A 20,910-nucleotide genomic window follows, 5' to 3' on the forward strand; every position below is an offset into this window, starting at 1 on the left:
CAATGTGCTCCCATTCTCTGTGCAGCCTGAAACAGATTCCAGGATGAATGGAGTTTCATCATCTTCAGCCCTTCAGCATTCGTTAATCCATCACTCCCTGAATCAGGACATCAGTGCAAACTTTGATCAACCAGGTCAGAACTTACGCTGTACATATTAATCCTGTATTCGGCTGATGTTTTTAAAAGTTCTGCCTCCAGCCTTAACGTGTCCTTCACTTCTGATGCTCTGCAGTTTGAATTGTTGCATTAGAAACATGGCTCATATATCACGCTAATCTCCTATTGCCCTCTAGATGCCTGGCCTTGCTCTTCACATGGGTGGTGCACAGCCTGATTTTTGCAGTGTAGCTGCCATTCCTAAAACAATATAACCTAGATCTAACCCTAATCCTACCCTTCTCTCTATTGGAGGTCCAGGAATAACAGCCACCCTGCACAATCAGGTCATGCCTGGGTGGTGCCTGTAACCACTGCCATTTCTTGTGAAATCAGATCCTGAGGAGAGCTAGACCTACATTTTTCAGAGTAATAAATCTACCACAAGTTTTATTTTTTCTTCATGATGAATAATTTGTCATTGTTTTGTGCAAATATCTCAAAGCTTACTTCTCTCCCCGCTTATCTGTACCAAACACTAATTAGGCTCACAATGGAGAAAAGAATCCGCTGCCTAATTTATCCACAGATTACAAACTATTAATATCACAAATGCAACTATATTTTCATCCACAGTGACTGTGCTATTACTGAAATCCCTCCCATCTCTGATTCTGTGAGATTGTAATAAAGTCTGGCTGATGGGTTTGAGGGAAGTGTGAATCATACAACTTTTTAAAATAAATGACATTGGAAAAGAGCTCTTAAATAATGTAAACTGTGTTGAATTCTCTCTCTCTATGCTCTCATGGTTTCAGAAGACTTGTTAGTCCCTCCACACAATACCAGCACAGACTTGGCAGATGTCATGGAGCAAATCAATAACTCTTTTCCTGCATGCACTCGTAAGTCCTGTTCTTCGCGCTCTGCTGTAAAATTGGCTTTTCTTCTCTGCGGTTCTCCCATTTCCAATATTTCCAGATTAGAGCAGAGCACTGGACTGAGCTAACAGTGAATGTTGTGTAGGAGAGAGTTTCTGTGACTGTGTGTGTGCTTTTGTCCTCTTTTTTTTTAATGGATGGGGTTCATTTAAAATGCGGAGGGGAAAGACGAGGTTTATACAGTCGACGTGGAAAGAGCTTATTGTTTCTGAGAGATTGCTAATGTTTATGTGAAATCGATCTGGAGTGGAAGCTGCTTCTAGCACTTTTACACGCTTTATTGTACACTTTAGTGCCATTATAAGAAAAGGGCTCTAGGTCGTTACATGGGAAATAAATTAATGCCAGGTACCATTCTACTTAAATCAGCATTTTATTAAGGCTCAGGCCTTCAGAGTCAGTGAAGGATTTATTAGAACAACGCGGAGGAGCTCGCCAGTGCAGAATGTGGCTCCAAAGCGGCAGTAATTAATGAGCGGTTTGTAGTGATTTATCATCGCTGCCATTAGGAGAATTTGAGCTGAACCGTGTGTTCCTACCTTATAATGTATAACCGCTTTAGTAAAAGCATTAGACGAGAATTGGCTGTTGTTCCTTAAAGCTGTCGAAGTCAGAATTGGAGTTGTCTTTTTGGGTCGTATCTCCTGTCAGTAAACAACAGCTGTGAGACAAGAGATTCAAACATCTCAAAAATGAATCTGATTAAACTGCGGCTCACACGAAACGGCAGAAATCTCACTTTCTTTGAAAATGAACACTATTACAGACTGTAATGTGTAGTCATTTATTCATTGAGGAGTTGCCTGATTACCATTTCAACAATAAGATTAGTGACTCTGGGTTTTAACCTTCCATCTGTGTACTGTTTGGTTGGTTGTTTGTTTGTTTTTATTAGACTGGGGAGCATAAACGCATACAGTAATAGTTTGGGCTGTTTTTAAATGGGATATCGTATCATGGGATGCAGCTCTCTACAGATTTCAATATATATTTTGAACTATTGTTTTCGGTACCTTGTGCCATTAATGTGTTTCTTCTCTGTTCCTTTTCTGAATGTGCAACAGCAAGTCTCGCCCCAAGGCCACAGGTAGGAATTTGAAGCTGTTAATCTTCCTTTGCTTTTTATTTTCATTCCACAAGGATGCTAACATTCTAGAAATAGCACCAGCTAACAGTTCATCTCTCTATGTTATCATGAGTTAAACCTTTTAGGCGAGGACATGCTTAGTTAGATGCATGATAAAAAAAAAAAAATTTAAACAAAGATCTGATAGTTGATTTAATGCTGCACTTCATGGACTCAGACTGTGGTCAGAAAAGGTCTGAAACCAAATAAGTTTCCTTCTCTTAAAATATTGATGTACCCTTATCACTGTTGGCTGCTATAAAAGTCTAAAGCCTATTTACAGTAAGTCACCTTTGTTTCCTGATGGACTTGATAGTTTTTTAAGAGCAGCACATTTCAAATTGCTTTCCATTGGAGATAAGTGACGTGCCACAATAAACTCTCACTCATTCTGAATTCTGCCTTCTGGAACCCCGAAATGTGTTCCAATTCTTTTTTTTTTTTTTTTTTGTAATTACCATTTTCCATTCTCCTGATTTGTAAAGACTTCTTTTTAGGTGAACTGTACGGACATGTTTATTTTCAAGATAAAAAAAGAAAATGTGTGAAATTTAAGGTTTCTTCTCCTTTTTAATTACTAGACTAGACTTATTTTTTGCATTCGTAAATATGTGGCAACAACTTAGCCTTTATTGGCTTTCTGGAATTTAATTAAATTCTGGTCAACATCAGATTTTTTTCCCCCTCCGTCTTAATATGCAGCAGTATTACAGCAAAATATGGCTTTTAATTTTAAATTGACTAACTTTTGCTGGCTTATCTTTTCTCATTAAAAGCTATTGCTGTGGGTTTGGGACTTGTAAGAAAACCCAGTAATTCCCATTTACTTGACCTTTCTCAAAGCAGCGCTTGATGTCACATTAAAGTAATATGTATCCTGGGGACTGGGGCTCAAAGTGGCATCATTATCACTAGTATGTAAAGGCTGCCGAAAGCTGCCGGGAGAGTAACCTACTTCCTCACCTGCAATGAGCGCAGTCAGGGTCTTAGGTGGTGAAGGAGGATTGTTATATTTATTTATTTTCTGCTTAGGTCTGCTGTATTGTATTCTTAATTGTATTTATTTATCCTCAGCTGATTAATCCAGCCTGTAAATCTTAGATTAACTCTTGCCCATTGATATTGTAAAAGGGCTCCATCTAATTTGTACCTCTGTTCTGGTATGTGCAAAATTATGTCAAGCAGTACAAAAATACATTATGTAAAAAAACAGATTTTTAAAATTGAAATAGTTAATAAAACACACTGCTGTATGTGTTATTACAGATGTTTAAGATTTGGATATTACATTTGATCCCCCCCACTACCACTCCCACCAAAGTATGCAAGAGTACGATATTTTGTGTACAGTCCTATCTTGGTCTTTACAGCTACACAAATGTACCCTGACTAATCTCTCTCTCTCTCTTTGTGTGTGTGTGTGTGTGTGTGTGTGTGTGTGTATTCAGGTGATGTGAGGAAGGCACTCAGATCTCGACCACAGTGTCCCTGATGGACAGACCACTCTTACCGAGGCCAGATTAATCGCTATCATTCAGTGTCCCATCTGTTCAGCTCAATGAAAGAACTACTGAAGACCCAAAGACTTGGACCAGGAACACAGCGTTTGAATATGTCGTCTTCTCATACTATGCAATTGTAAATTTATGAACTGTAGATCGTATTCGGAGTTGATTAAACATTTGTCAGTGTTTTGTATAAATATGCAGCATTTGGGGGTGGGGGCTTTATATATGCCTTTTTGCTATCCTGAGTATGGTTTAGATATAATATTGGGGGTGAAACTGTTACATTTATAAATTCCTCAGCTCTTCGCATTAACACTGTACAATCGCTTTCCTTATTTTAGATATTGCTACATTTTGAGATAAGATATAAATGACTTTTTCTTTTGTTGTTTTTTTCAATGCAAGTGCTCTGGCTCAGAAACATTTAATGAGACTGTTCCTTGTGTGTTTCTTATGTCTCCTGTATACAATGTAATGCCCCTTAGAAACATTGATTATGACGGGGAGATGCACAAACGTATTGCTCGAAGTAAAGTTTATTTTTTTATAGTATTTGTCGTGACCAGATCCCCATTCATGCATAGGTGTGAGGAGCAGTCTGTGCAGCCGGCTGGACCAACACTGTATTGTACAGATGCACAGAGAAACGGGCTTTAGATGCCAGGCGTGCCTACAGATGTCATTCCAGCTGAGGGGGGAGATGCAAGAAAAAAATGCATCTGAGATCTGATCAAATCGAAAGTGGAGAGTTGTTTAGGAGGCCCGAGATGATTTTTGTTTGTAGTATAGTTTTATAAATATGTTTTAAAATCAGAAGAAAGCCATGACTGCCTTTCTACCTCAGATGCAACGCCCTTCTTACCGTGGTCTGTATTTGTTGACAGGTATTCTACAAAACACACAGCTTTAGTAGATGGATTAATAGACAAAGAAAATAGTCAACAGCTGTTGGAAATCACCTTCTAGTTCACTGCAGCAGGGTCAGTGGCCTTTACTCTTCACGTCAGTGTGTGTACTATTCTTTGACCTCTATTGGCCTTTTCCTGACAGTGTGTGCGATGTGTTCTGTGCTATGCTATCATATAATGACTAGTTTAAACACTACTATAAACCCCTCGACTATGCCCTGGGATGATGATCTAGTGAACTTTATTATTAAGGAACGCTGTTGTCATTTTGAGGTATTTAGGTTAGACTGATCACACTACATCTAATATGGCTACATGCGTTTTATTCTAAATAAATTTTTATAACAAATCATGTCCTGCTCTCTTTTTATCGCATGTATGGCAAGAGTTACTTCTCCTACACTTAATTATTTCTGTGTTTGATGAGGTTGTTATAGCTTAAAAGGTTATGGGCTATATTTAATCTTGTGTGCCTCTGTTTATTTCAATTCAGATTCAGATTGTATTCTAGTTTGTGTTGGGTTTGCATGTGCTTTTGTATCACAGTAGATCAGATTCTTTTTATTCTAATACATCAATAAGATGCAGAAATGGACAATTATCAAAGCAGAAACAGCCACAGCATGCAAAACCAACAAAAAGTGCATACTATATATAATGTGGTATGTTGGGTAAACTGTATATTTGTGTTGTGTTGCTGTGCAATCTGCTTTGATCATTGGCAGAGAAATGCAAATGTAAATGCTTTTAACTCACATGCTTTTTGCTGCCTATCTATTGCTGCCACAATATGATAGCTTAATCATGGTCCCATTGTTAAAGACATCACAGGCATCGGATATATATTCATAGATCAGGCTGGTTTTAAAATGATACAGAAAATGACATCAGTTCGGCTGGTTTTTCTCTTCCATGTGGACATTTAATGTAGCTACTAGTTGGAGAGCCTGATCTGTTGAGCGCTGCTCATATAATACACCCTTAATCATTACTTCAGATTCACAATTGTCTTCAGCCTTTCCATTCATATGTTATGGTTTCCCCCTAATGTCCCCTTTAAATAAAACATAAATTTTTATGAAATGTGAACCAATCGTCATTGAAAGAAAAAAAAAACTTCTCCCAGCAGTGACCTGAGCTGAAGAGTAATCGACCTGTAGAGGTGAGACACTCAAACGTGCAAGCCCTCCTGACCCTGCTCCCCCCCACTGCACAGACCCTCACCTGGAGGACGCGTCACTTCAGCGAAGGAAAAAATGTACTATTTTACATTCATGCTTAACCCGAGGGAAAAAACTTTCATAAATATATAAAATACCCTTTCTGTAGATTCCTAGTCTTCCCTAATGATTTATTCATAGATCTTTTATAAAACTATGACCTATTTGTAAGTGCACCAGATCAAATTTAAATGTTCCTGTAGTGAACATTGCTTACACAGCATTTTTCTTTTTATATCATTAAACTTTATTACAGTTTTGAATTGCTATATTTTCATGTCTGGCACCATTTACTTAATTCGTATTATCTGATCAGCTTTGCCGGGTTCAGAACTCCACTCAGCACTCCCTGCTTTGCTATTAAACATTACAACAGGCTCTTATTGATTAATATGCCCTTCACAAGGAGAAAAAGGACATTTGCTTACTTACTCTCCTTTAATTAAATTATACATCTGTAAAAGAAAAAAACTAGTATCCATACCCTTGACGAAGTGTAGCAAAGTTGATTTAGCAAGAAAATGACGCATTACACTCAGAGTTTTCAGTGTAAAGCTAAGAACAAACTCTTGTATTATTAGCATCACTATTGTATGCATCACAGCATATTTCAAAAGTGTGTATATATATATATATATATATATATATATATATATATATATATATATATATATATATATATATATATATATATACACACACACACACTACCGGTCAATAGTTTTAGAACGCCTAAAAGTTTTTATTGAAATTGACAGTTTAATGTCTCAATGTACTCAATAAACAATTGATTAAAAAAATTATAAACAAAATAAATTGTTTAACAAAATGTAACCCCTTAAGCTGACAAACCCCTGTGGTACCCTTGAAAGGGCACCAAATTCGTGTGCTTCTCTTTAGTCGCATGTGTACTCTTCACTGTTGTGTTTGGTATCTCATGAAAGCTCAGACCCTCAGCTTTCGAATGATGTGAAGCATCTGAATGATGGCGGACGACGGAAACTGTAAATCAGATGTGTTTGAGAATGAAACGCGCTGGTAGACAAGAGGATAAGCTTTCAAATGATGTTCGCATTGTAGGAATACAGTGTAACTTCTATGACAGGAGCTGCATGTAACACTGCCAAATAGTGCTGAAGAGGGTGTAGTAACACAGTATATAACTCTGAAATGTCCATTATTTTTCAGTTTTTGGTAACCTAAACTTTTTTTTAACCTTTAGCAGTTACCCGCTTACCTTTGTACCATTTCAGGCAGGGCCAGTCGTAGCCTTTAGGGGGCCATAGGCGAGATATGATTCTGGAGCCCCCACCTCACCGCAAAACATTTTAGTGCTGCCCATTTTTATGGCGGAGAGAAATTTTAGGTAAAACTAAGAGAGACACAAACATTTACAAAGAGCACATCACAGAACATGTATTGCACTTTAACATACACTGAAATAGATTTAGTAATACATACACATTTAAATAGTACACTGTGCACATTGAAATAACAGCAATAACTAATAAACAGTTTAGATAAAAAAAAGTACTCAGTACTGAAAATACTATATTACACAGTGCACATTTAAACACAAAATGTATTTAAGAAAAAAATACAACAATATAAAAAATCATTAGCTGACAACTGGCAAACTGGTAGTTAACTACTAATCATTATCATCATTTGCATGGCAATTGTCAGTAGGCGAGCTATCAAAGTGATGTGACCCTTCACCACAAACACCATGCTCGAGTCACAGATGAAATGCCCCTCTCTCTCCCTCTTTGGTTTACATGGGCTTCGTTTATTGCACTAGAGACAAGCTGCCGTATACCCACAGCCATGCAGACGGCAAAGGAGTGTCTTATGCATTACACCTTGTTGTGGAATACTTTGTTTTAATGATCTTACCAAGTGGTTTTTCACATCACTGGTGGAGCTACAGCCGTGAGTAGAAGTGTTTTATAAAGTTAGGATTACAACACAATGTACAGCACTGAACAGTGCACAACAGACCCACAATAATATAGACTTACGTTGTAAGTCACCCTGGAAAAGGGCGTCTGCCAAGAAATACAAATAATAATAAATAATAATAATAATAATAGAGAGCACATTTTCTTTTAAAATGTAATGCATCAATGATCACATTGCAGCAGCATTTAGAACTAGTCAGCAGGTCACTAATTCTGTCATTGCTGCTTAACATTTGGTTGGCTAGTTATCTGCTTACATGGTATGTTGTGTTGATTTCAAAGCTAACTACTGATTCCGATTGAAAATTAGTTTGATAATCGCTAGCTGGTTGCATGCATTGAGGTCACACACAAGCATCACTCGACACAAATGAGGTGAAATTATGAATAATGTCTGATACAGGCCTCTACTTTGCGCCTTCTTGTCTTCGTCCTTTTTTCTGCACTCTCTTTTGAAAGATGTCATCTCTCTCTCCACCTCCGCGCTCTCGCATCAGCAGGACCACTGTTACCCGCCCCTCCAGCCCTAGGGCCAGATCAAATCAGAACTTTGACCCACCCGCTAATAGCAATCTACAAACCTGTTCATCATAGTGGGTACATTTATGATTAGAAGAAAGTTGCTTCTTACTAAAAATGCAGCTGCAACTGAGAACAGTTCTGTAGGTTTCTATTAGAGGGTGGGTCAAAGTTTTGATTTAATCCCAGCCCAATTTTTGTTTTGTTTTAATATATATATTATTTATGTCATATTTTATGGGCCCTTTGATATTCAGGGACCATAGGCGACCACCTAGTTCGCCTGTATGTCGGGCGAGCCCTGATTTCAGGTTATTCACTGGACTTGAACTGCTTAAAAACAGGAAAAATGGGGGTGTTCTAAAACGTTTGACTGGTAGTGTGTGTATATCTATATATCGATATCGATATAGCGAGAGCAAGACTTCTAAAAACTATGTAGATTTAGGCATTTTTTTGTACCCTTTTAATAGGATTAGATCCTCAGGAGGAATATCCAGCTCTTCTTCCATATAGCACCACCAGGGTGTGTAGCCTGCTCTTATGGATCAACTCTTAGATGCACTTCATCAAGGGTATGCATACATCTAGAGGCTACACACACATATGGATGGCCAACCACCCACTCAAAGGTCCCATTTCTCCTGGAGTTGTGCCCACACAGCTGCCGAGCCATACAGATGAAAACCCAGACTGCGCTCAGTGTTCCCATTATAGGAACATGCCTTAATCTATAGCAATGGTCAAATTAACTTCATAAACGTGTTTTTAATGAGCACATGGTTACCATTACATTACATTATTTGTCATTTAGCTGACGCTCTTATCCAGGGCGACTTACATTTGTACCCATTTATACAGCTGGGCATTTTACTGGTGCAATCTAAGTGAAGTACCTTGCTCAAGGGTACAACAGCACTGCCCACAATCTTCCAGTTATGAGTCCAGAGCCCTAACCACTACTCCACAGTGCTGCCTCAAGACCTCAAGACTTTTCTTCATTTAAAATGCATATTATTCTTCGTAATCCTGTTGAGGTTTTGAATTCAGTTCATTTTACAAGCATATATGCTGGGAAGGTTATTTTTAGATCACCAATACAAAATCACAGTGAGATTTATGTCCAAGAGGCAGCGTATGTTATCATAACAGCAGTGGAGGAACTGGGACCTATAATGGCTAAAATCAGCCACATTCATAGCTAGGTAGTTTTGTTATTAATCATGTACATTAATTGAAGTGCACAGAATTCAGTCATTATAATCTTTTATTGTTAAAGCTACTCAGCAGCAACTACCAGGCAGAAATGAGCGATGGAGTATAATTAAAGGACAAGGCTGTTACATTACAAGGGCTCCATTTTAAATGCTCATAACAGAACATTTTAGGATGGAGTTATTATTCACAGACTGCTGGCTTTTCAAATAATTAAAACTTTTCTTGAAGGAGTAATAACCCATTAATTGTGACACGTTTCAAGGAAAGGATTTATTTAGCCTCTAGTTTCAATATTTAAAAGTTCTGGCAGAGAGACAGCTGAGTTAATGACATCTCTCCAGCCCTTTCCACACTCCCTCACAACAGCAATTACAGCCAGCGACGCCCCCTGACAGATCACCTGTGGACTGTACCTGCAGGCCTCCGATTCCTCAAAGGACTGCAACAACTAATCGGACACATTGCTTTGTTCAAGTCGAGAGCTTTAAGACAATACCATCTGTTAAAGTACATATCGATTTAAAACATCAGTAAAGGGGTCACTTTATTTAAAGAGATACTTTGTCACTGGAGTTGTGGTTTTGAAAAAACTGATGAAGCATTTGTAAAAATCAATCTGGATCAGTGGATCAGAATACAGCCTGCAGCCTGATCTGAGTTCAGACCTTCTCAGTGTAGCAAATATGGTCTGGTCTTCCTACTAATATCTGAAACCAATGCCCTTGAAAATGGTGACTGAGTTAAATACAAATATACACCGATCTGCAGGTTATTAAGTGATGACAGAGAGAGAAAACACAGAAAGACATCCTTGCTATGTTACTTTTTAAACAAATGGCAATGTTTCCCAGGTGTCATTCAATTTCTTCACAATTGTAATCTTTTCTAGTCATTTGGTTTGAGAAAGATCTATTCAATGATGTACTGACTAACTGAGCAATCAAATATACTTCCCTCGTCATAGGGAACAATTACAAATGGATTATAGAAGTTACAGAAAGATAAATAAAACCATATTGTTCACTCACTCATCAAGATTGAATATTATTTTGACGTGTTTATCAGTTGTATTTATTGAACCTTTATTATTATTGAAGTCAAGATCAGGATTCCAGATTCAGTCATTGATGGGGAGTGGCTGCCAGTTCTCACGTTTGCAATTAACATTGGTCTGCACCGTGCTCTAGAAACCTACGCTGTAAACCCCTGGGATCTTTAAGGTCAAGCACATCAGTGCAGAAGGGTTAGTACTCAAAGGGAACCCAGCTGCTCTCTCTCATTGTCATGCTGTCGATGTGCCGTTTCGTCTGCTCTGGTTTACGATGAGGTTTGTAAGCAGCTCCACGGCTGTGTTTGAAATGCTGGGCCTTACCATGGTGTTTTAAAAGGCATTTAGCACAACCGACACATCTTGCCATTCATGGCTTGATAATTCAACTAAGATCCACAGCTATGCGTCTCACTTAATGATCTTGATTCTACCAGCATGCACACACAGTTCGACTGTGTGATACCCCCAAGGATGCCACAATTAGTACAACATTTACAATCATATCCTAGAGGACTCAGCATTCACCTCCTGAGAAGCCCTGTCTGCTGTCTGGAAGCCTGGTAACAGTCTGTCTCACTGGAGGCACAACAACAAGGAAAGCAGCTGCTCTCAGCGCACGGAGGCTCCCGGGCCCTGCCAAGTAACAGCAGAACAAAGCTTTCAAAAGCAATTGGAATGGTTTATTTAAAAGGTACTGTCAGAAAAAGAAACAGCGAACCAAATTAAACCATATTAGACACAATGACAGTGAGAGGAGTAACTGAGACTGAACACTCAATTGGCAAACTTCAGATCTCTTACATATTAGACAGGTATTTCATAAAACGCTAAACCACTCAAACCACGCTGACAATAATTATGACAAAAAACAGCATGCTTTATTATTATACTACTATGTGCATTATTTATGAAAATGAAATGTTTCTTTTAACACCTTACACACACAGAGAGAACATGTTATTCCCAATGACAGGCTGAAAGTGTCAGGTAAAAACAAAAAGGCAACGTAGAATTTCAGGTGTTAGTTTTGGAAATGTATTGAAAATGTCAGCTGCCAGGGGACTTCAATTAGATCCTTGACAGCCCTGAACAGGCAATGTAAAGCAGCCCTGGCCTCCCAACTTGAACTGAAACAGATACATCATTGCCCATTGGTTGAAGCAGATGCAGTGCTGTTCATTGAGCCTCATTAACCAGTAGGAAGTACAGGTGTGTGTGTGTTTGTGTCAGATTCGCTCCAGTTTGACACCTGATTTTCCAACAAACTCAAGGGATATTAATACCAACTGTCTACTAACAGCAAGATGTGTGATGAACTCCAGAAATGCCAATACGAGCATCACTTTCCATTCTATTCAAATGTAGGTTTCCATTCAATCGTATACACATATACATACGATCCTGGTAAATAAATGCACATACACATTTATATAAGCTATGTGGTGTGTTACAAAAAACATCTAAAAAAAGACTTATCCAGGGGCGTATAAAATGTAGTGGGGGATCAATACTGCAAAGTCTGTATGCTGTGCAAGAGAAAGTTTCATATTGTGATCCATTGTTCACACAGTATTTATCACAGCAAAGGTTAGATCAATAATGTTATATAGATATAGACAGAGATATATATAGATATAGATAAAATATATAATACTTTTCTCTGCCATTTCAAAATAGAGCAGGATGTCATTTGGCACACCATGTCAGTGTGATAGTCAAATATTCAAAATAAGTAATTGTAATTAAATGATGGCCACATTAATAGTTTGTACTACCCAGTGTAGTTTAAATCGGATGTTCTATGTTCTCAGATGTGGCTCTATTAACTGTGTAATACTCCTTATGGACTACATCACTGAATGTACATCTGCCAACAAAAACTTCATATGTAAACATTAATGTTCCATTGGTACACAAGAATACAAGTGTGAAAGATCTATAGAGTTCATGAGCTGCTTGGTAAAGAAAATGTTTGTGTGACAATATTTGGTCTCCTTACAAGGGAACACAATAATCAAATGCATTTTCCAGCTGATTGAATGCATGTTTGCATGTTTCTTCACCATAACACAACAAAAGAGTACTGAACAAACAGAGAGATACAAGAATGTGTAGCAAAGACTAGAGAGAAAAGCATTCAATTGGAGAATGAGTGAACTGCAGAATATTGCCATATAATTGACTGACCAAAAATGCATACATGTAGCTTATTATACACATCCCTGTCTGTTGTGGTTCATGTCTCGTCAGGAATACCAGCAGAGGAAAGAAAAGCCCCGATATTACAGTTTAAAGTTGGTGCAACAGAGCTGTAGGGTTGGGCAGGAAGTGGAACCTGTTTTTTGCATGACTTGTTTCTTAAAACTGTATTTCAGTCCTTCAGCCCTAATAGGTCGATACAGTTCCTCATCAAGCTACATAGTAACAAATGCTTAAGTACACTGTACCTATGAATAACTAACATAGTTCATGAGTACCTACTATGTAAATAGACTGTAATTTGGGAGACCTATTGTAAAGTGTGACCCATTAGGGTGTATTATTCAATGTGATACATATTTTTTCCTGGAGTGATCCCAGAACATTTCTATATATAAAATCCTGAAATCAGAAAATCAATGCTCAAATATATTTCAGCTGTACAGCAATAACATTTAATGTAACAAGAAAATGTAAATTAAAATTACGTAACCAGCACATACGATTTCATGAAAGAAAAGGTCTAGTGCATTATATTTTGCAATTTAATTTAAGCATACAACAAGACTTTTTGTGTAAAAAAAAATACAAAAAAACATCAGTGTGTGTGAAAACATCACCATATGAAGAAACACTTCTCTCTGCATCAATAGAATTGACAAATACATTGCATCCTATTGTGTTAATTGGGGGAATGTGTACACTGCTTTAATCAATAGATCATTCAAAGACATTCTACCTATGGCTTTTGCATACAGTAAACATATGTCCATGTCTGATTTACAGCGAGCATCACCCTGGAATAGACACCAAAACATGGTTTCTTTTTGCATCCAACTGGGTTGCAGTAAGAATGATTGTCTCTGCAGATATTTTTTTTCCTAACCTGTTATTATTAATTATTATAGTGCCTTTATTTGTGAGTTTACAATCATGCTGTGTAAACATTTTGAATTTAAATCTATAAACAATTATTAGTAGATACATTCAAGTTAGTTATAAAAGGTTCACAAGGTAACAGAGTAACCATGTTAAGAAAGAAATAAAAACAACAGTATTCAATAAGTCTGAAGAGAGCTCTGGAAAAAGCTTTATGTAACACTGAGCTAGTTTAATGCTTTAATCAAGCATCATTTCTTTGAGTTGAATGCTAGATGTCACATGAAGATAGAAGAACTTTTGGGATGACTAGCATTTCGGTTGCAAGCTTTCATTTAATGCTTTCCCTCCCATTAAGTCCTCCACACAAAAATCCAATAGGTTACGGTTGCGTGTTTGGTCTGTACTTAGCCAGCTCTTTTGAAAGTACTAGGTAAGGAAGGGCTGAAATATTAATATTTACAGACATTTTATTGCTACTTAATGCACTTCATTAGCATGATGACTAATACCTGAAATTGTGGACAGTATAGGCTGTTTCTGTTTATGGTTTAGACACAAAGTGGGAGCACCAGACAATTTAGCAATGCATTAAGTTTCACAGCCATATGAAAACATGCATCCATTCAATGAGGCTTGATCTTTTGTGCATGCGTCCATTGACTGAAACAAGTACAGCAGAATTTGCTGTTGCTACAAGATATGTTCTGCTTTTTCTGGAAGACTAAAAGACGATTCACTCAAGTGTGTTAATCTGACAGCAGTTTTGTCATAGACATCTTTGTAATGGACAAATATTGTGCAATTCAAGGGGTTAGGAAGAATGTTCCCCATGGACAGGTGACACACTCATCTACATTCACAGTGACAAACTCTAAAGATTCCCAAGCTGCTTCACTTATGCCATCAAGAGTAGATTGATTTTTAACATCGGTTTTCCCTAAGGAACAAGACCATTATTTCTGAGTCAGCATCTATTTGGCATTTCCAGTTCAGGTAATGGGTTGTCACTGTCACTTGGGTATGGCTGCAACCCCATCTCTAATTCAGAAGCTGCTGACCAGAACGCTCTGTTCTTCTACTGCATAAGCTGAAATAAGTGTGGAGAACTTCAGTGTTATGAACATTAAGCAGACAGTAAGCGTTACATTTTAAAAGAAGGTAAGATAATAATCAGTTATATAAGACAACATCAATGTATACCCCTTCCACCAATTGCAGAGCTCCACTACCTTCCAAGATGAAGAATGTTAGTTCTCCTTGGAACTTATTCTAAAGAAATACGATGATGCCAAGTTTTAAGACACAACATAAAGTAAAGACTGCCATGTGTTTGTCAAGTCTCGTATAACTGAAATAACATGATCATTTGGTACACTGCAGCCCACGGCTCTACTGCTTACATTTCTATCCATCTCTGCAATGGCAAGAGTAGGCTGTTCCCAAAATGCCAGGCAGCAGGTGCTGTAGGTGAGGGTTAGAAAACCTCTCATTTTGGAAAGGTTTAAGTCTCACTTCTCCATGCGTGATATAAATAACTCTTGGCACGTAAATTAATTTGGACACTTAGTCTATAGTTTTTTGATTTCATCAACGTACAGGATGCTGACTGCCAGAATCTGAGACAAGTTTTATTACCACTAAATTCAATTTGAGCTTCAAACTTTTACAGACAATTTTCAGGTGACAAGATCAATCAGAGCATGGGTGAAATGGGGTCTTGATGAAAGCCTGCATTTGACAAAAGGAGAAGGCTTAACTATGGCAGACAAGCTGCCAGTGATGAGAGCAGGGACAATTCCTCCTCAAAGTTATCAGCCTTTCAGGAAATTGGGTAAAAAACAGCAATTTAGCACTTTGTCCTCAGGGGTCATTCTGTAAAAGGCCACGTTCTTTCTACAAATGATCTCTAATTCTGAAGTCAGGCATTAAAAAGGGATGCTCTTTAACGTATCTAGCACAAATAAGTGTGATTTCATAAGTTTCTCCCTAAGGCTGCAAAACAAGTCATCAAGACCATTTGTGAAAATGAGTGATGACAATATCTCAAATTCATTTTTCCAAAGGGACAGGTAGACAAATACAAAGGGATTTTGTTTTAAATTAAACACTGTCTGCTGGGACATGCAGTGCCATTTCTGTCCCAGTTTCATGGTGATAACTTGTTGCATTTGTCAGCTATATAATGATCAAAAATACTTGGAATATTTTCAAAAAATAAAAGATGAAAAAAATAAATCTAATAATTAAGATCTAAATTCATGCCAAGATGCATGCATTAATTAACAGCCCTTAGTATTCACTGTCCCTATGCATGTGCTTGTAAGCCCAAGGCTTACAGATGCGTGGTACTATATAATCATCAAAGCATCTTATCACACTGACATGAAAATGCAACATGATTTATGAAAAATAAAATAAATAAAAACTGTAAGTCCAAAATAATCATGTCTTATCAGTCCGCTCCTTTTTCTAACTGAACTAAAGAGCCACAATAGCAATGCTTACTCGTTGCATCTGCCGGGTACATTGTTCACTAGTATTAGACTATCACTTTTTCCGATCTTAAGAGCCAGCTTGAGATACGGTGTGGGAGAAACTGGAGCAATGTATTTTTGTAAGCCTGCAGTGCAAGTTCAATAATAGGCCCTCTCTTGTTGTGCGCTTTTATGTATACACAAGTGCCCGATGGGATGAGGCTGCTCTTTTCAAAGCCAAAGGGAATAAAGTATAAGGATTATTTACTGATTAAACCACTGCTTGACTCGCTCTCTAATCTGTCCCTGGGAAAGGTTTGTTACAAAGTTATATACCCTAGAGACACCTTTCACATTTGGAGTGGCGGCTGATGAGTACTACACACCACAACAAGAAAAACGAATAAAACAGTTCACATAGGCCTATGAGAATAAACATGCTGTGGGATAGACAACAAAAAGACTAATATGCTTGATCAAGTGTAATTTTCATACAACAGGAAATTCTCAAGGAACACAAAAACAAACCAACAATAAGTCTCGATTGCTGGAGAAATTCATATGAAATTTGACGATATTCCTTAGAAGGTTGTTGCAATGTTATGCATTGCGGAAATGTATTGTAAATGACTAGCAGAGAGTAAATTATAGTCCCTCTTCAGACGCGTTCCAGAGCTTTCTGTAAAACCAGGCCATTGTGAAGCCCATCCCCTGTTGTAGGAGGAGGCAGAGCGATTGTGGGACTGTGTTGTTTCATTTTAAGAACAAATACAGAAAACGCCGGACGTGGAGAGGACTTTTGTGTCTATTTTATTCTTACTGCTTTACATGATTGTAAACAGCATACTAAATACATGTTTCTCTTAAGAAATATTAGGAAGAGCTAAACGTGTATAGACAACATTTTATTCAGACAAGCATTATGTTACCATAAGAAAACTTTCCCATGTGCAACAATAAAAATAATTTTTTGCTATTTAGTATTATCATCATCAAGATATGTGCTAGTAGATAAGCCTTTTAAACGGCACAACTTGACTCCCTTAACTTATTACTCTTACTACAGTTACTTTGTAACTGCAAACAACACTTTTTTCCATATTATTTTTCAATTTACTTAGCACAAGCCCTTAACCAGGCCAAGTTACACACAAAATACACACATTTCATGATTAATCACACAGTAACAGCAGCCACAATATAGCAGGTTATAATTTAACTAAAGTGTGTGCATTTCAGTCATGGCATTTATGGACACAGTTATTAAACCAGTCCTTCTTTAGAGGGAAACTCAGATCTGCTCTATTTATGTAGCCTATTCATTCATTTAACTGTGTAAATGTGCACGTTAACTAAATCGTGTTCGCCTTCATACTGTCTCTGTACAGTACACCTGCACATCATTCACAGGACTACACCCCGAAACACCGTCCAGTTGTTCATAAATTAATAAAATCATCTGCAATTGCTCCAATAATGGTCCTTCAGTTTATTTTTAACTAGTCACGGAAAAACAGTGGGGACAGCAGCAAGTTTTTAATACACTGTAAACTGTATTAAACTGTAATTGTATTTAACAGTAATTGTTGCTGTACGTGGTTTTCACTGATGCTGCTAATAAAACTAATTTCTTTGTGATCACACATGGCACCAGATTATATCTTCCAATATAATATAGCTGATCTCTTCCCTGTCTGTCTACAAGTCAATTACACATATCTGCTTCTGAAAGCAAAGTATTTTCTTAGTGGGCGTAACGGACACTTACGGCCACGTCTGGCACCAGATAGTTAACCGTCCACAAAACCTGGGCTGCACCCGGACGCTTAAGCCAGTGGAAACACTAATTTAAGCATCCAGGACTGGACGTGTCCAGTGGAAAATGGGGCATAAAATCTATTTTCCCTTGTATAGAAATTATACCTTTTGACAAAGTCTGCATTTGGGATGCATAATTCTCACAATTTGCATAATTTACACGATGGGCAGATAAAAGTGAAAGAACCTCTAAGTTAATGTGACAAAATGCAATACCTTGGAATGTGGATACTCTTTAGTATTTTTTGTGCATTTCCCTTAAGTAAATTAAAAAGCATGTTTATGTGCTGGATATGTTTGTTAACCGATCAGAAGTTATTAAATATCTCTCTCAAACTAATATTTAACCACTGATTTGTGGCCTATCCTGTCCACCCTGTGCTATAGGTCAATTTATCATGAATGAATGCTTACACAAAAAGTTGCCAATCAGTTCCATTTCTATAATTTGCTAAATCGTAATTATGATTTAATCCAGGTTCAGGTATATAGATTTAAGAATACAAAGCCATAACTATATATATATATATATATATAAAATAAAAAAATGAATTATTAGTTTATGTCCATATAAAGTATAATTAATTTAATTGTTTTGAAAAGCAATTAAATTGATTAATTATTAAAAAATGTACAATTTGAAAGCATCATAAATTTCCACTCCATTAATTAAAATTGGCTATACGATATGATCTTTATGGCTCACAATAATTCATTAATGCTGAAGGTACTAAAATCAGTTTGTGTCCATACAACTGTATTCTTATTACACACAGACGGAAAAAATACTTTGAATTTATTGTATGAACTCAGTCACATCATAAAAGCTGTTGATGCGATTTAGGAATTATAACAAGATTCTAAGCTTAATTAGATTGTTTATTGGTACTATAACGAGAACATCAGCATGTTCGAATGATCTGAAAAAAAGCGTATATTATAAACTGTATCTGCATTTATTTTGTAATCTTAAATGCCCACATGGCTAAACATGCTTCATAAAGTCACTTCAAGATTGTTTCACTGCTTTCCTGAGAGTTGCTGTGAGAGATATAAGTGTTTAATGCAGCCTGAAATGAACAATAAAAAAAAGGTTTATTGCATAAATAACAGATCATTTAATTCAACCCTTTGTGGATTGTTAGTAGAGGTAGTGAATTGCAGTGAAGCTTCTGGATCTGAACTCAAATGAACTGTTATACTCTCATAACCTGATTGCACTGTTCAACATAAAGAGTGACAGACAACTGGACCAGCAAGGAATAACTGCAGCTCCTTGATTATATATATTTTTTGAATGACATTGTATGGAATATGAGACTGAATAGAGGCAATGGAGTGACAGCCTGAGCTCTTAAAACAAATTCTGCTGCCCCCAACAGAATCACATGATCGTTTTGAATTGCCTTCAAAGAAGGTTTGTTTGTCCTCTCAGCCACAACAGCAACACAGCTTTGCAAACATGTACATCAAGCAGCTTTGGATCCTTCAAGCAGTTTTTCTTTGTTGTAAGCACTATATACATGTTTTGCTTTGGACTGCTTTGATCGCATTTTATATTTAAACTAAATCCATGTTTTATCTGTACGTTTCACATCTCGTTCTGACCGGGAAGTAAGATCTTCATGCAACACCTACAGCAGAGTAACAATGTGTGTGTAAAGTCAAATAAAATCTAATTTCTGATAAATATTTTTTTTATATAGTATTCCCACCTAGAAATCCGCCGCTCTCTTCTTTCTCCTGCACTTAACATGGGGGAATTAACGACATCTTCACTTTGCTAATTTTGCCAAATCTAGTCTGGTGCTGCACATTCAACAGATATCCTTCTTGTGGTGAATATTCAGTTTCAGTTGACTGTACAAACCGTTTGTGTTATACAGTATTTAAAACCCCAAACTCCTTCAAAATAATAGTCAAACCACTTACCACACAATTACAGTCACATTGGCTTTTTAGAATATTCACATAGTACATCTGCCTATAAATAAATAAATTGATTAATAATAATATAATTTCCCAATAACATCTAATGGAATCAATAGGAAGATCTGTATAATATACTCTACATCGTTCTACGTTATTCTTGGGTAAAAACACACAGCAGCTAATATTTAGCTCTGGGTCCCCCTGGAAAGAAGAAACACCTTGAAGAGAAAAGGAAAACTTCAGCAAAAACCTAATGAGACAAAAAAGACCACCAACCCTCTGGTTGTTAATTAAAACAAGATTTATTCTGAGGAGAACACATCTCCCGATAAAGCATTGTTTAAACAGAAGAACTGAATCAGGCTTTCAGCGTGTCGTCAGAGGGCGGTTTAAATTCACGAATTGGCAGAACATCCCCATTGTGAAATTTAAAAGGTTTAACGGGGGAAGCTTAATTAATATTTAATAACAGTTCCCTTTAAAACTCTTTAACTGGGAGATCCCAAAATAACAAAGATCCCTTAAAGAGGGAGAAAACGGAATGCTCCATATAACAGCTCAAGGACTTCTACTCAAGCACAGATTTACCAGAATAAATATGACATTTATATAAATGTATATACTGTCCCAAGGACGCCTGAGGATTGTCATGGATTGGAGGGAGACAGAGAGATTAAATAGGCAGAGGACACAGCAGTAAAGTTAAACAAGGAACTTTTATTCACTAATTCAACAAACAAAAACTAGCTCAGTAGCCCAAAAACCAATATAAACAGGGGTGCACATAACTTTTTTGGTCTGGTACTCAGGGGAGCACCAGGAGATGTGGTTTGGTACTCACCCTTTAATGGCAGGGTCTCCCTATGCACTGTCCCCCTCACTGTCCCCCTCACTGTCCGCCGCACTGTCCTCCTTGCTGAATTCAGTGATTCATATCTGGTTTCAAACTCCTGAATTAAACCTCTCAGAACATTCACTCTGTCCCTGTCAACATCCACATTGGAAACAGTATCTTTCCTGTATTTGCCCTCACTATCAAGCAAGAGTGTGAACTG

The 20,910-nt window shown here is 37.3% G+C and overlaps 1 protein-coding gene across 7 annotated transcripts in view; it reads left to right on the plus strand.

Annotated features, from left to right (window-relative positions):
- utrn (utrophin) overlaps positions 1-4,930 on the plus strand; it is a 218,384-nt gene extending 213,454 nt beyond the window's left edge. For 6 of the 7 annotated variants that reach the window (XM_066700727.1, XM_066700771.1, XM_066700738.1 and 3 more), the window contains 4 exons: positions 26-134; positions 917-1,003; positions 2,104-2,126; positions 3,614-4,930. In XM_066700727.1, coding sequence (XP_066556824.1) covers positions 26-134; positions 917-1,003; positions 2,104-2,126; positions 3,614-3,622 — 228 coding nt within the window. In that variant the 3' untranslated portion in view covers positions 3,623-4,930. The remainder of the gene's footprint in view (positions 1-25; positions 135-916; positions 1,004-2,103; positions 2,127-3,613) is intronic. The other variant, XM_066700779.1, reaches the window with a different exon arrangement.
- The last annotated feature ends 15,980 nt before the right edge of the window (positions 4,931-20,910 follow it).

The sequence above is a fragment of the Amia ocellicauda genome, chromosome 1 (assembly GCF_036373705.1).
Source record: "Amia ocellicauda isolate fAmiCal2 chromosome 1, fAmiCal2.hap1, whole genome shotgun sequence".
Taxonomy (NCBI): Eukaryota; Metazoa; Chordata; class Actinopteri; order Amiiformes; family Amiidae; genus Amia; species Amia ocellicauda.